This window comes from Microtus pennsylvanicus, chromosome X (assembly GCF_037038515.1).
Source record: "Microtus pennsylvanicus isolate mMicPen1 chromosome X, mMicPen1.hap1, whole genome shotgun sequence".
Classification (NCBI taxonomy): Eukaryota; Metazoa; Chordata; class Mammalia; order Rodentia; family Cricetidae; genus Microtus; species Microtus pennsylvanicus.
The window spans coordinates 4,056,209-4,073,286 of NC_134601.1; the positions used below are offsets into that span (position 1 = coordinate 4,056,209).

Here is a 17,078-nt window from a genome sequence, read left to right on the forward strand (position 1 = left end):
TGGTTTATTAACTGTTGCATTTCCATGGTACCTGTTTGGCTCCCCGACCACACCCCCAGAGGGATCTCTATCTCATTGCCAAAGTTTTCACCTGCTTCAAAAATTCACTTCTTTCCTTCATTCTTGCATTTCTTGTGACCCCTTTGAGCTCAGAGGCCATCTAACACTGAATTTCTGAAAATTTTCTGCACTGAAAATGGTTAAATATTTTCAGTTTTTTTTAATCAAGGAGTCATAAGCTTTTAGATGAACCACATAGTCTTGCTTTATTTTTTCCCATTTTGGAGTTTCCTGTGTTTTCCTGACTCTTCTCACTGTGGAATCAATCACACAAAGGAAACTTCTAAGCTACAGTGTTACCCCAGAACCTTTGCTTTAGTTTATTGTATTTTAGTTTAGTTTATATGTGTGTGAGTATTTTGCTTGTATATATGTTTGTACTCCATTTGTATGCCTGTTGCTGGCAGAAGCCAGATGAGGGCATCAGATCCTCTGGAACTGGAGGTCCAGACAGTTGGGAGCCACCATATGAATGCTGGGAATGAAACTCACATCCTCTGGAAGGGGAACCACATAACTCTCTCTCCAGCCCACAAGCTTTGCTTTTCTCTTTTCCTTGTTGTGTGGTTGGATTTTGTCACTGATGGAATAAAGGTGTTGATTATGTTTTCTATACAAAGATGATGGCTGAAAAAGGCGAGGTTCTTGCTATATGCTCTGAAGAAGAAGAGGACCGTGCTGGAGAAGCCATGGATCTTCCATTAATCAAAATGCGGTGCCTTGTGACCCTACAGCCAGTAGAGAAAAAAGAGGGAGAACCCCATCTTAAGGCCTCGGTCATTGCAAATGGAGAAGGTAATCGGGTCCCCTGTGGCTAGACAGATTCCAGTGTGTTTGCAAGTGGAAGGGGACATATGTGAAAAGATGAACACGATGTCGTGCCTTACACAAAACAGATCATCTAAAGCAGCTTCCTGCCCGTGGATGGGATAAACTCTAGCAGAGGGTGGAAGGGCTGTGTCTCGTGGCCTGCGTGCAGCACCTAGTCATGTGTCTTTCCTGTCCTTACCTCTCCTTCACACTGTACTTTGGATGGTCTCCTGACTCAGCGTCTTTTACAGCAGAGACTGTTGTGCGCGGCATCAAGTGCTCTGAGAAGACATTACTGTTCATGCGGAGCATGTTTTCACGTAGCTGTTCACATCTTCCTTTATGGCCATTTACCAGGGTTTCCATGGTCTACTTTGTATTTCTGTTCCTTACTGGTGACTCTTTGCCACTATTTTTCTCCTTTTTTTTTTTTAATAATTTACGTGCTTGAGTGTGCAATGCTTTCTGAACCAGACCATTTGTATACTGCTTTGTAGTCTGCTCGGGCCAGATTGACCACCACAAAGGACCAAAAATGCCTTCTCTGCCCTTTCTCTTTCTCGGTGTTGTCTACTTCTTTTAATTTTTTTAAGTTTACATGTGTTCTATGTTGTGGCAGTGTGTGTGGAGACAAGAAGAGGAGATTAGATCTCCTGAAGCTGGAGTTACAGGCAGTTGTGAACTTCCCAACTGAGCTGAGGTCGTCTGGGAGAGTGGCAAGCAGTCTTAACTTTTGAACCATCTCTCCAGTCCCAATGATTAAGTTTGAGCGCAGTTGCTCCCTGATGTCCTCATGGCACTCCAAGTTCTGCTAGGGCAAGGGGGGATCTTGTTTGTCTATGTCATTGCTATCACCACAACCTGCCTGGTGGCTGGCCCACAGGAGTTGAGCAAACGTCAAGCTAGGAGGGGAAGATTCACATAGAAGAGAAGGAAGAGAAAAATCATTCACAGATTAGGATTTGGGGTGAAGGGGTGGCAATATCTTTTGTTGTTGTTGTTGTTCTTGCTTGCTTGTTTTTAAAATTCTTTTCATTTTCTTTTTTGACTTTTCGTGGAAGAGTATCTCTGTGTAACAATCCAGGCTGTCCTGGAACTCGTTCTGTAGACCAGGGTGGCTTCAAACTCAGAGATTCCCCTTCCTCTACCTTCCAAGTGCTGGGATTAAAGGTGTGTGCTGCTGCCGCCCAGCAATATCTCTTTTAGATTTATTTTTTATTTTATTTTGGTTAGTGTGTGTGTGTGTGTGTGTGTGTGTGTGTGTGTGTGTGTGTGTATGTGTGTGTGAATGCAGGTGATCTCAGAAACCAGAGGACTCATATCCTCTGGAGCTTGAGTTACAGGTGACAGTGAGTGGCTCAATGTGGGTGCTGGAACTGAACTTGTGACTTCTGCAAAGGAAATAAACACTCTTAACTGCTGAGCCATCTCTCTAGCCCCTAGAAATACCTTACATGTTCACACCACACGATATTTTCACCCTCTAAAGTACATCAAGGTGAGACTAAACCATGCACACCAGAGATCTGTACATTTTGTTTCTTCATTGTTCTGTCTAGCTACTTTTGTGTGTGTGTGTTCAGGAATCCTGGGATCAGTCTGCTATGGGTGAGATTTCTCTCTGGTATGCTCTCCTCCTCTGAAATAAGTTTAGACCCCAGGGAGCACAGGGATGCTTGTGTTGGGGGACAGAGCCCACCCACTTCACAGCTCAGCTTTTCCCTTTGCTTTCCAGGTGGTACTGTCAGCCTGAAGACCCAGGACAGTTTGATGGAAGGAGATTCGACAGCAATCAAAGGCTCCCAAAAGTGGGTTCCTTCTGACAAATCCACTTACCTTAGCCGTGCCAGGCTCCTTCCTGAAGGTGGCGATGCCACATTTACAGGATTAATGGTTAGCAGTGAGATCCCTGCAGGCGCTCCCAGTGTTGCCACCCTGCCTGGGGGTGAAGGTGTGCCCACTGGGAACCTGGTAAGCCGTGAGAAATTTAACGCTGAAATAAAACGTCAGCTAATGAAGGAAATTCGGCGATTTGGAAGGAGTAAGTACTGGGACCATGGCTACACACAGAGAAGGGAAGTCTCCCTGTTTCTGTTACATTTTTCCATCTCTCTGTCTCTCAAACAATAAACAAAGAAATCAAACAAAAAATAAGAACAAAACAATAAGACAGGAAATAACAAAACAAAAAGCAGTTGTACACACACAGCCCACATCAAAACCAACCAAACAAACAAAATATGGACTCTGTTTTGTGTCAGGAGCCTTCACTGGAATGTGGTTGATATACCCTGTGACACTCCACTGAAGAAAACTGAGTTTCCTCTTGTTAGAAGGAATTAGTTACACATAGCTTCTTTGTTAAGGGCAGAACTTTGTAATTACTTACCCCTCTCCAGACAGGAATGTCGTCTGCTTAGGGCCTGTGCAGGTCTTATGCATAAATTCAAATGTGCATCAGTCCTGGTGGGTCTGGAAAATTCTGTTTCCTTGGAGTCATCCACCGCCTCCGTCTCTTTCACTCTTTTTGCCTCCTCTTCTGCAGAGAGCACTGTGCCTTGTTGGGAGGGTTTGGACAAATATATCAACTTCAGAACTGAGGGTGCTAAAGTCTCTCACTCTCTGCCCACTGTCCAGTGGTGGGTCTCCGCATCGGTTCCCATCTACTGCCACGGGGGAGGGGCTTCTCTGAAGCTTCTCCAGTTGTATGATTAGAATAACCCGAAAATGCCCCACGAGAGAGAGCCTTGGCCACAACCGAGGTGTTCTACATAATTGAGTACAGTCACTTTTTACTTCGACTAAAATAGCTCAGTAGATCCATCTTGCATTTGCAATGTTGCTTGGTTAGTGCTCGTAACAACTGCATCCGTATCTGTGCACAGGCATTTAGAACACACACACGCCATTGAACATCTGTGCTCAATGCTCAATGAAGCTTATTACTGAGGTACACACAGATCCACTAACACCCATTGTCTTCATTTCTGTGAAATACTGAAGTCTTCTTATATTCTCTCCAGAATATGGAAGGCTTTTTGAGCTGCTTGAAGAAGTGCAGGGACCCCTGGAAGTCCAGATACAGTTTGTTGAGTTCGCCATCAAGGAAGCAGTAAGGTGGGTGCCCAGAGGGACCACACGCCTTCAAGCTGTTGGCTCACTGCAGTGGTTGGCTGAGGGGTGGAGAACAGCGCCTACTGGGAGTTGCTCAGTCCCTGCCCCCCACTTTATAGTTCAGGCTCATGACATAGATATGTAGGTTGATGTCACTGGTGTTCGGCACATCCTTCCAGGCCTACTCAACCTTCCTTTGTCACAGTTATCTTGATCTGGGCACTGATCCTCAGTAGACACCTTTCCTATTGGCTAGAGGACACGGTACCCGGGATGTACTGACTATGCCCACAGATGGTGAGCCCCTGCTTTGGATCACACGGCACTTCCTACTGCGCAGGTTCTTTGGGTATCTCTTTTTACATGATATGTATGTTTATTTTCAGATTTAAAAGATACCACTTAATTCAATTACTTGAGAAGAAACGTGAAGAGATGGTGTTTCAGCTTTTTCTGCAACAATGATCCACCACTTGAGATGGAACAAATAGTTTAGTATGTTCCAGAATAGAGTAGGAGGACGCTGAAGTCTCCTAACACGTGTTTGCTAAGATAACCATAGTTAAGAAAACTATTTAAAACTATACTTATTGAAAATAAGCTTTTGTCCTTTGTGTTTTGTTTAAAAGCATAACCTCTGGTTTGTTGACTTTTTTTTTCTCTTGCCTCTGCTGATTGATGTTTTTGTCTCATCGTGGAAATATCACGACAAGTCTCTAGTTTGCAGCGGGTCACCAGTGTCATTTCTGGTATTTAGAACTATCTTTTTACCCCAGCCATTTCGTATTCCCATTGCCCAGAGATATCCACTCAATAGGTCATGGTGCTTGGCTTTATGGGCTGTCTCCAGCCCTCTTTACTGAACATCCGGGCCAGTGAGTGTCCTGTGTGAATCTGACTGCTGCAAATGTCCATCATCTCTAGTCACAAAGTCTAAGAGTACTAAGAAGGACTCCACACCTTGCACACAGCCCTCCCTAGCTCCCTGTATAGTAGCATCCGGTCTCATATGAAAAAATATTCTCACTCTATGACTTACAATAACACATTTATGACTGATAAAGATAGATTAGGTCTTCCAAAAATGTTCAGATGAGCACTTCTATGAAGATTGCTTCTCCTCCTCCTCCTCCTCCTACTCTTCTTCTTGAGTTAGCATTAGTATGTAACCTAGGCTGGCCTTAAAATTTTCACATCACTCAGGCTGGCTTCAATTTAATAATTCTCCTGTGTCAGTCCTCCAAAGTGATGATAGAATTATAGTCAAATCCTACCATGCATGAAATCCAGTGATTTTTTTTATTTCCTTGGTGAAAATATTTATTGAAGTAATGACCTATACAAAACCAAAACTAAGTAAAATTTACAACCGATTCATATTGAAGCCAGGTATGATGTCACATGTTTGTAATCTTGGAACTTGTAAGAATGAGGCAGGGGGATTTTCTTGAATTTAAGATCATTCTGTACATAAAGTAAGCAGCAGGCCATCCTGGTCTCCACAGAGAGAACCTGTCTGAAAAAAACAGCAGGTAAAAGGATTAACACTGACAGAAACACCACACTGTTTGCTGAGGACATGAACTAGATTATTGAAGAAACCATTAGATATCCTGGATGTTAGAAGGAAACTTCCATCCACCTTCCAGGTTCTTTCAACCTGGCCTCCCAAGGCAGAACTATAAATGACATATCTGAAGGTAACTAACTCCATGGCACACTGAGCTGCCCAGCTCAGGAGTATGGTAACAAGACCAGTGACAGCTGGCAACATGCCCATTGCTGGGCTTCCTTTCTTGTGAGTTACATTTCTAAAAGTGATATAATTAAGGATATCTTGATGATCAATATCACCTTTCTAAGACCACAAGTGGTTTTCTCATAATACAGTGGATGGTAATTAAAATTCATATTGAGAACTGGAGAGCTGGACAAAAGCACTTGCTGCTCTTCCGCAAGGACCCGAGTTTGGGTCCCAACACCAAGGGCAGCTCACAGCCATCTGAAATTCCAGCTCCACAGAACCCTACTCCCTTCCCTTCTTCTGGCCTCCATGAGCACCAACACACACATCTCTCTCTCTCCCTCACTTCCTCTCCCCCTCATACACACACATTTTAAAAAATATAAATACTGTAAAAAAGAAAGTTCATATCAAGAGTAAGTGTCAATTTAAGTGTAAATAGCTACCTTTCCTTTGATGGAAGCAGGCCAAAATAATCAACCTGCTACTCAGAAGCTGATTAATCAGTCTGGGACACGGTGCCATATGTAAGGTTCACAGTTTGGTTCTACCACTGGCATACTGAACATTTGGCAGTGACTATGCCATCAATCCTAGTGAATAAAAGTTATTTTCTACGTGCCTATGCATAAATAACCTCCATCTCTCACCATGTGACCAAGATGCCGCATTGCATCTTAGAAAAGGATGGGGTGCTGGTCTTGGTCCTAGACCCTCAACGTTGCCTTAAGGTGAAAAGGCAAAGAAATGAGCCCCACAAGCTGTAAGAAATGAGACCTGTCTAATGACCCAAGTGAAGGTAAAAGCAGCTCACCTCATGTCTCAGCCATTTCTTCAGAAATAGAACAAAAAGGATATACAGAGAGATGTGTAAAAGGAGATTTAGTAGAGCAGTTGACTCACTTGATCATGGAAACTGAAAAGTCCCACAACAAGGTGGAGATCACGGGATCTAGCGAGAATCACAGAAGCTGATTCGATACCTCTTAGTCCAGTATCAAGAGCCACAGAGTCTGATCGGAAGAGTGGAAGAGGGAGCCTGGACTGCAGTGCTCAGAAAATGTGACTAATACTTCACCTTTCTTCTTTCCCCCTTTTTATTACTGTGTGTGTGTGTGTGTGTGTGTGTGAGTGAGAGAGAGAGAGAGAGAGAGAGAGAGAGAGAGAGAGAGAGAGAGAGAGAGAGGAGAGTCAGTCTTCCTTCACTATTCAGGTTCTGAAGATCAAACTCACTCGGGTCATCAGGTTTGATGGCATCTTTACCCACTGAACCATATCCCTTTTGTTAGTCAATCCATGTCTCTAACTAAATTGCGTGGTACTCAACCACCCTAAGGGTTAATCCTCTTCCCTGTATCCACAAACAGACAGGGCAGTCTGCCCCAGAAACACCCCCATAGAAAGACACACCTGGAGCATCTTGAATATTTAAATCCAATATCAACAGCACTTGGGACACATAGAGAAGTGGATCTTTGTCACTTGGAGGCTGGTCTTGTCTATATATGTAGTCCCAGGCCACTCCATATGTAGTCCCAGGCCAGCCAGGACCATATGGTGAGACCTTGTCTCATGACAAAACCCCAATGGAATGCCAAACCACCTGGATTTTCCTTACAGCAAGGAAGAGCTGAGTTCAGTGCTTTAGTTAATGCCTGGCTATTCTGAGTGTTCTTTAAGCCGGTCAAGTTGACACCCCAAATCAACTGAATATGCAGTTCATCAGCATCATGGTTACAACTTGGCACTGACTTTATGAGACTTTAGGCAGAAGAAATAATTGCTATGATATCTGACCTACAGAACCGCTCAGCAACACGTTCATGCTCTTGTAAGATGCTGAATGCTGAACTTTTGATCCTTTGTTTTGTAGCAATAGAAACCGAATAGAAGTTGTGTGGCCAGGCCTGATGGCTGAGACCTATAATTCCAACTACTTGGAAGGAGTGAGGCAAGAGGATTGAAAATTAATGGTCTTCCTGGGCAATTCAATGAGACTCTGTCTCAAAATAGAGAATAGAATGTTCATGCTGTCAGCAATCTCTAGTAGGCCAACTTCTTGTGGGGCCCTCCCACCTATTGTTAGCAGGTCTTACTGGGCTGTAATAATTGAGCCTCACAAGGATGATCTGAGCACACCTCAGAACACTTGACATTCACATTTTCACTTTCTTCTAAGATCCCGATTTTGTATAGGATCGATTTCTCGCATTCTTGTCTTGCAAGTGTGTTGCTAGTGTGCCTGGGTTACTTTCTCCATCTTTCTCACTTAGAATCATGATGTTGGCACAACAGATGGCATCCTGTGTGCTATAAGGCAAAGGTGATCAGGCCTCTAAAGACTCATTTTAAGACACAAGTCTAGAGAGTTGAGATGACCATAAAACAGCAAGTGATGGTGTACGGTTGCCCTTCTCAGGTGGAACCAAAGCATTCCTTGTGGCAAGTGTTACTGAGAGAAACAAGCGTTCATCCCATGGGTGCTCTGTGCTAGACACCAGGCTTGTGCTGATCATGAAAGCACCAAAACCACAAGCAGAAATGCAGGTATCACTGGGGCAGAAATCAGATTGGGTTTATGATAATCCCCTTACTTGTCTCTAGGATCAGTTGTTTCTGCACAGGACCAAAGTAAGGTAAAATGGATGATACGATAATTACCTTCATCCTTCAAGTCCTTGGTGGTGCCACAAATCAGAACAGATTTGGGTGAACCTGACTCATTCTTTTTTTTTTTAAGAGGATAAAGGGTATGACTTACTGTATCACCAATAAGAACTCCTAGGGGCAAAGAAAATTTAATCAAGGGCCAAAGAGGAAGAAAAAGTGGATGAGTCAAAAGATAGAAGACTGTGAATTGGTCACCTACATTTTCAAGAGTGGGGAACTTTCTAGAGCTCAGCCAAGGGGAGTGGCAAAGCAATGAAAACTACAGGGTAGAACACATAGTCACCTTTATAATGGCGCTCTCACTTCGGTACAGTTCCCCAAGTGTGTTCCACGATGCTGCCAACTTTGCAGAGCGGTACTTTGTGCTGCTCCTGACTTCCATGGGGTTAGGGGGAGCCTTGTTTTTTTTTTTATCCTCTTCAAAAATCTAAAGCTGATGTCGTGTGTGTGTGTGTGTGTGTGTGTGTGTGTGTGTGTGTGTGTGTAGCCTAACAGCTCAATGGTGAAGGTATAAAAACATTTGGGACTCCAGTTTACCACAAATTATATTTGAGAGTATAAATAATGAATGGTGTTCAAAAATTTCCCACCAGACACTAGTAACATTTATACCCGAATCTACATATACATATACAGTAAATGCTGCTACATATGAAAATTACAAAGTCACTGAAATATGCACAAGGATTTCAAAGTTTGGGCTATAAATATCTCCCTTCTATTGTGCTATACCAGAAATTCTCAAACTTATTTTTCCCAGAATCCTCTTTACATTATCAAACTGGAATAAAGCCCTTGGAAGTTTTGTATCTGTGCTGTACTTAATTTTTTCCATATTAGAAATTAACAGAGCTGCAAACATATTTTATTCATTGAAAAAGAACAATGTATTACAGAATAGCAATTTCATATGACTTATGAAAATAACATTTATACATGTATATATTATTTTAATTAATTTTTATATGTGTGGGTATTTTTGCCTGAATTTTGTCTGTACACCATGTGTATGCAGTACCCTCAGAGGACAGAAGAGGGCATTGGATTTCTGGGATTGGAGTGACAGAAGGTTGTGACCCACCATGTGGATGTGGGAACAGAACCTGGGCCTCCTGCAAGAGCAGCCAGTACTCTTAACCACTGAACCATTGCTCCAGTCCCCCAAGCCATATTTTTAAAAACAAAATTACTAATAGGAATTGTAACTACACTGGGCAGGAGAGGGGATAATTTTAAAGAACGCTTTGTGGCCCTTTCTTCAACTATTCTACCGTTGAAACAATGAACTCCAAAGAAGTAAAGTTTTCCAGGAAGTTCACTGTAGTGGAATGAAAAGCCTTGACGTCAGCCATGACTTTGCTTCCCAGTGGGAGTTCCCAGTTGTAAGACACAGTTCTTACAACTTAGCATATATGTATGTTAGCCTCTAGTCTATCTTTTCTATAGAATTATAGCATTACCAAAGAAGAGGCAGAGAGGAACTAGGAGACTTTCTGTCTCTGGTTTAGCTAAACAGTAAATAAATAAATTTTTTTCACCAGTTTGCTTCCGAATTTCTTTTAAGATTTGGCAGGTTTAAGAATCTAAGTACTGCTGTAACAACTTTGGTCAAGGCAGAGAGGAAGTAAACCTATGACTGGTTAACCTCAGGTACTGGAGAATTCCAAGCTGCAGGACAATAGTCCTGGTTCTCTGGTCCTCGGGTATCAATTGCCTATGAATACATGCTGATGATAAATGAAAGGGACTTTGGGGATGCTGATATGGTCTTGTTTGGGAAGAGCACTCTAGGTGTTCAGCTTTATAATTTGGACAGTTAAATTTCCGCAGTACAAGGTTTTCTTTGTGCTTTGGGCCCCAATTTGTAAATGTATGTGTAATATGCCTTTATTATTTAAAGATGTGTTACATTTTTTATGCTGTGGGACATTTGGTTAATAATGCAAAGATTGTGCTGCATTCTCTTTTTTATTTGATTTTTTGAGACAGGGTTTCTCTGTAGCTGTCCTGGAACTCACTCTGTAGATCAGGCTGGCCTCGAACTCACAGAGATCTGCCTGCCTCTGCCTCCTGAGTGCTGGGATTAAAGGCTTGCGCCACCACCGCCCGGCTGTGTGTTGCATTCTTTTATGTTGCTTTTTTTTAACTCTGTGTAGCTGTGTTTCTTTGTCTGTCTAAAACTCTTTTTTAAAAAATTTATTTATTTATTTAAGGATTTCTGCCTCCTCCCCGCCACCGCCTCCCATTTCCCTCCCCCTCCCCCGATCAAGTCCCCCTCCCTCATCAGCTCGAAGAGCAATCAGGGTTCCCTGACCTGTGGGAAGCTCAAGGACCGCCCACCTCTATCCAGGTCTAGTAAGGTGAGCATCCAAACTGCCTAGGCTCCCCCAAAGCCAGTACGTGCAGTAGGATCAAAAACCCACTGCCATTGTTCTTGAGTTCTCAGTAGTCCTCGTTCCTAGAGAAGCTAAATAAGAAGGTGAATCCAAAGACAAACATATAGTCATCCTCCTGAATATTAACCTTCATCAGGCGATGAAATGAGACAGAGACAGAGACCCACATTGGAGCACCGGACAGAAATCTCAAGGTCCAAATCAGGAGGAGAAGGAGAGAGAGCACGAGCAAGGAACTCAGGACCGCGAGGGGTGCACCCACACACTGAGACAATGGGGATGTTCTATTGGGAACTCACCAAGGCCAGCTGGCCTGGGTCTGAAAAAGCATGGGATAAAACCGGACTAGCTGAACATAGCGGACAATGAGGACTACTGTCTAAAACTCTTGATTGGTCTAATAAAGAGCTGAACATCCAATAGCAAGACAGGAGAAAGGACAGGTGGCGCTGCCAGGCGAAGAGAATGAATAAGAGAAAAAGAGAAGATCAAGGGGAAAGGGAGAAGGAGAGGAGTATGCCAGGCCCAGACAGCCAGCCCCACAGTCAGTCACAAATTAGGAAGGAAATAAAAAGATACACAGAAATAGAGAAATGTAAAAGCCCAGAGGCAAAAAGTAGACAGGGTAATTGAAGTTAGAAAAGCTGGCTAGAAACAAGCCAAGCTACGACTAGGCATTCATAAGGAAAAATAAATCTCCATGTATTTATTTGGAAGTTGGGTGACAGAACCTCCCAGAGAGCCAAAAGAGTAAAAAAGAAACAAACAACAACAGACGCCTGCTGTTTTCCAGCCTCCATTGATCCATTTGCTGAATGTCTAGCTACATGGCAAGAAAGTCCAGATTTTGTTTTTCTTTTTTCCTTTTACAACTGTTAGAGCTTAAAAATTTGTTGGAAAGGTTTATTTATTTTTATTTTATATGTATGGATATTGTGTCTGCATATATGTGACCATATGCATGCAGTCAGTGCCTGAGAAGGCCAGAAGAGGATGTGGGATCCCCTAGAACTAGAATTACAGATGGTTGCGAGTCATCATGTAGATGCTAGGACTCCAGCCCTGGTCCTCTGCAAGACTAGTCGGTGCTCTTAACCACTCAGCCATCTCTCCAGCCCCCATGCTTTTCATTTGTCAGTCACAATTCATTTGGTATAAACTATTTCGGTCACACTTGTTGTGAGAATTACATAGATTTTGTTCTAGTATATGTCTATGAGATTTAAAATTATTTTTATTTTTTTAAGATTTAAAATAGTTTCTGACCATATGCTCCTTGTATACAATGAATGGTGGTGACATTTATCCTCCCCTCCCGTCCTCTTTCCATTCCTGCTGACTCCCTTCTTCCCTTTTACTCTCAAGTCTGTCCTTTTCCTGTCATCATGTCCATCATTCTCCTCTTTCACTCTTTTCTTTTAAATTGTTAGGCTCTCTGCAGGCAGCCACTGCTGCCTCGTGCAGTCATGATCGTAAGGGCCGTGCCATTTCCAGAAGACAGTACCCTACTGCGTTACTCCCCAGCCTTTGTTTCCCGCTGTCTTTCCACATGCCCCATTCCTCAGTGTCCCCTGGGCCATGGCGGGCATGACAGAGACGTCTCATTGGAGCCAAGTACTCAGTAGTCACTTATCTCTACTTTGACCAGTTATGGATCCCTATTTGACAGTTATCTGCTGCCGAGAGAGACTTCTCTAACCAAGACTGAGAGCTCCATTAGTCTATTGCAGTGATAGTTCATTTGTATTTTAATAAATAAAGCTTGCCTGAAGATCAGAGAGTAAAACATCTGCCCTGGTCAGCCTTACAGACTAGGCAGTGGTAACACACAACTTTACCCCCAGTAGTCACACTAGTTGCCGTAGAAACCAGGCAGTGCATGCCTTTATTTATTTAGTGCACGCCTTTAATCCCAGCCCTAGAGAGGAATATAAGATGGAGGAGACAGCTCTAAGACACCGTCTCATTCTGAGATTCCTGGAGGCAGGATTGCAATTTTGGCCTTAGGTTGAGGTAAGAGTCAGTGGCTGGCTGTTTTGCTTTTCTGACCTTCAGGTTGAACCCCAATATGTGTCTCTGGGTTTTTATTAACCATGCTACAGTCTATAGATATTGACCAATTTGATAACATGTCCATTTAACAAAACATCAGTAGTACATTCCCTCATAGGGCCCGTGACCTCCCTAACCATAGGATTTTGGTCAGTTCAACGGTGCCAGGCAGGTATTCCTTCCCACGCAGCAGGCCTCAGCTCCAATCAGGAAACGGTCACTCTCAGGATCTTTATGCCGCTATTGCGTCAGTATGCATATCTTGCCAGGGAGTTTAACACTGAAGCTTGTAGAGCCTGCAGTTGCTGCGGTGATGACTTTTATCTTCCAAAATCCCAGACAGGTTTTACTTTAATATTTATTTCCATGTTTGGGAAGTGAAAGTCATTTTTTAAAAAAATGATTTGGAGGCTGTTGAGATGGATTAGGGGGAAAGGCACTTGCCATCAAGCTGGGTAACCTGAGTTCAATCCCTGAGTCCTACCTAGGAGAAAGAGAAAACCAAACATTGTCCTCTGACCTTCATGTGTGTGCATGGTTCAGGCACACACACACACACACCCCATAAACACTAGATAAGCATAATAATGTGTTTAAGAGGCATTTATTTGGGAGACAGTGCAGGGGAGTGTCGCACAGCGCAGGTGTGGAAGCCAGGGGACACCTTGTAGGAGTCAGCTTTCCCCTCCCATCATGTGGGTTCTGTTGTTACTGGATGGTTCTTGTTCTGCCTGATCAGGCAGCTGCTTTTTAAAATAACCACTCAGAGGCTTAATAGTAATTACATACTGCTTGGCCTATTAGCTCAGGATTATCATTAACTAGCTCTTACAACTTAAATGAACCCATTTCTGTTAGTTTATATTTTACCACGAAGTTCGTGGCTTGTTACCTCAAGATACATCTTCCTTCTTTGACAGCTGCTAGTGTCTCCCAGACTCCGCCTTCTTTCTCCCTCTCTCCTTCTGCTTGGATTTCCCAGCTATATTCTACACTGTCACATGCCAAAGCGGCTTCTTTATTAACCAATGATAATAAAACAGAGGGGTAACCCACATCGTTCTGTAGTTAAGCTCAAGTTGCGTCAGGCTTGGCGACAATCATACTTACTTCCTCACTGAGCTATCTCTCTGGCCCCGGAGTAACTTTGTAGAAGCAGTTGATATGACATAAATTATCTATGCTATCTGAGGCCCAAATAGTCATTTGGTTGGTGCCTGTGTTGTGGGATAAAAATTTAGATTCTTAAGTAATAGCATAGGTACATGCTTGAAGTCTCAGCACTCAAGAGATGGATGTAAAGGGGATCAAGAATTCCAGGCCACCAGGTGGTGGCAGCACATGCCTTTAATCCCAGAACTTGGGAGACAGAGGCCAGCTTGGTCTGCAGAGGAATTATAGGACAGCCAGGGCTAAGCACAGAGAGATACCGTGTCTCTAAAAGCAAAATAAAACAAAAAGAACTCAATGCTGTCCTTGGCTACAAAGAGAGTTCAGGTCAACCTGCGATATTGGGAGACTGTCACAAAATGAAAGTGTCTTATGGCTATTGCTACTTTTTCTGAAGGTCTCAAATATACTAATGATAAATATGAATGGAATTTCCAGGTATTTATACGATACTATTCTACTCAATATGAGTAAAATGTTACTATTGTAGAATGCTGTCCTCTAACCATGTCACCACCTTCATCAGAGAAGTCATGACTACTTTCAAGAGGCCTTCAAGATCCAGCCCGTTGATGGTCCTTCATATAAGGAGTTCCGGAAAGTCATTAGACCCTCGATGGAGATTCCAGCCGCTCTTTCCTATCTACCTCCCTCCCAGTGCTATGACATTTTGCCCAAGCTTCATGTGGTCCCAGGGGGTGCTAAAATGGAAGGTAACTGAAGGCATCTAAACAGCTGTGGAGAAGCCATCATCAGATGCTTCCGTGAGGCGGCTGTTTGGGAATCATCCAGGCTCCTGTGAGGAACTCTGCATCCATGCTATACAAGAATATGCAGTAAACTCATTGTTTTGCAGAGCTAGACTTTGGTGGAATCATTACTTTGGTCTGTTGTTGACGCCCTGCATCAGGTGAGTAAAAATTTGTGTCTCCTCAAGAGAAGTTTAAGAAACAATGACTTGGGGTTTTTGTTTGTTTTGTTCTTTGTTCTTTGCTTTTTGGTTCTGTTTGGTTTTTTTAAGATAGGGTCTCACTATGTCGTTCTGGCTATCCTGGAATCCACTAAATAGACCAGGCTGGGGTTAAAGGCATGGGCCATTACACCTGGCTTAACGATGAGATTTTTATTACAACTTTGTGCTAGTTGATTTTGATGGCAACTTGCCACGAATTAGAATTATCTGAGTAGGAAGCCATTGAATTGCCCTGATTGCTTTAATAGACCAGAGAAAACCAGCAGCCCAGATAGAGAGGGCATGACGGGAGATTATGGCCTTTTGAGGGCAGCCTTGTTGCTGCAAGCTTATTTACCCTGTTGCTACTGTAGCTGATTCCTTCATCGCTGTCAGAACCAGAGCTTGCAGGCTTCTACTGTTGACTGAGGACTGGTGGCTTTCCAGGAACCCGCCAGATGTTTGCTACCAGATTGGGAGTGCTGAGCCATCCAACCTTGCGGACCTAGCAACTACTAGGTTGTCAGCCTCTCTAGTGTGAGTCAGCCTTGCGAGGATGACTCAGATGGCAGAGCCACCCAGATTGAGCAACTACAGCTGTTGTTGCTATTTCAAAGTAAGCAGGTTTAATAAATTCTATTACGATAAATTATCTATATTCATTCTGTTCTTCTAAAGACCCCAACTATTACAGGCTGTAAAACAAACAAAGATAGCACATGTGTGATGACTAGTTTTTCTGTCAGCTTGTCACAGACTAGAATCATTTTGGAAGAGGGAACTTCAGTTGAGAATATGCTGGTACCAGAATGGCCTGTGGGCAAATCTGTGATACATTTTCTTAATTAATGTTTGATGTGGGTGGGCCCATCCCACAAAGGTTGGTACCAACCATGGAGAGGTGGTCCTGAGTTGTCTAAGAAAACAAGCTGAAAGTCAGGCAGTGGTGGTTCATGCCTTTAATCCAAGAACTTGGGATTGGAGACAGAGGCAGGCAGATCTCTGTGAGTTCGAGGCCAAACTGGTCTACAGAGTGAGTTCCAGGACAGGATCCAAAGCTACACAGAAAAACCCTGCCTCAAAGAAAACAATCAAACAGGAAAGGAAGGAAGGAAGGAAGGAAGGAAGGAAGGAAGGAAGGAAGGAAGGAAAGAAGGAAGGAAAGAAGAAGGGTGAGCAAGCCATGAGGAGGAAGCTAGCAAGTAAGACTCCTCTATATTAGTTCCTTCTTCCAAGATCCTATCCTGCTTGGGTTCCTTCCCTGATGTCCCTCAGTGAGGGACTGTGATACAGAAGTGTAAGCAAATTAAATTCTTCCTCTACTTGATTATCATTGTGATGCTTTATTCCAACATTAGAAACCCTAAGACAATACATTTGTCAAATCTCTCTAAGTTCCTTTTTCATATTTGGATCACAAGATATTCGAACACCTACACATAGTAATATTAGGATATGCCTTTATATATAATATTTAGGAGCCTTATATGATAGACAAAAGGGCTATCTTATTGGGTTTTGCCAGGAAAATAATGTCTTGCATTTAAAGGTTGATTAAACTTTCCAGGTGCAGAAAATTTATAGTCTGCTTTATAGAAGGGAAATTTAAAATTTAAATTTAAACCATAAAAATTAATTTACTGGCTTGTATATAGATACTTTTGAGTAGTGTCTAGGCTTTGCGCCCTATAAAATAGACATACATTTTTCTCATATTCATACATTTGTTGAGATTGGTTGTTTCCACCATTGGTATGATAAAGTTGCTACTCAGCATTAATTCATTGTTAACAGATAATACATTGTATTATAAGTAATGGTAAGAAATTAGATATCTTAATATCAAATTCCGTATATATGTGCATTATAAAATTACTGTGGTAAAGTTGACCATAACCAAGACATTGTTTGTTTGTTTGTTTGGTTGGTTGGTTGGTTGGTTGGTTTTTGTTTTTTCGAGACAGCATTTTACTATGTAGCAGTCCTGACTGTCCTGGAACTCGCTCTGTAGACCAGGTTGGCCTGGAACTCGCCAATATCCACCTGCCTCTGCCTCCTGAGTGCTGGGATTAAAGATGTGCAACACCACTGCCTGGCTAAGACATTGCTT

At 42.8% G+C, this 17,078-nt stretch overlaps 1 protein-coding gene across 1 annotated transcript; it reads left to right on the forward strand.

Annotated features, from left to right (window-relative positions):
* The first annotated feature begins 680 nt into the window (after positions 1–680).
* On the forward strand, positions 681–4,449 carry LOC142841648 (integrator complex subunit 6-like). Its single transcript, XM_075958553.1, has 4 exons — positions 681–855; positions 2,606–2,911; positions 3,894–3,987; positions 4,371–4,449. Exons 1-4 carry the CDS (start codon positions 681–683, stop codon positions 4,447–4,449), a joined length of 654 nt encoding a protein of 217 aa, XP_075814668.1.
* The last annotated feature ends 12,629 nt before the right edge of the window (positions 4,450–17,078 follow it).

What these genes read in the sequence shown, in the direction of transcription:
- LOC142841648 (XM_075958553.1), top strand. Translation starts at nt 681, where the DNA reads ATGATGGCTGAAAAAGGCGAGGTTCTTGCTATATGCTCTGAAGAAGAA. An exon ending in GGTCATTGCAAATGGAGAAG is followed by an intron (nt 856 to 2,605) that starts GTAATCGGGTCC and finishes TTTGCTTTCCAG; the next exon opens with GTGGTACTGTCAGCCTGAAG. An exon ending in AATTCGGCGATTTGGAAGGA is followed by an intron (nt 2,912 to 3,893) that starts GTAAGTACTGGG and finishes TATTCTCTCCAG; the next exon opens with AATATGGAAGGCTTTTTGAG.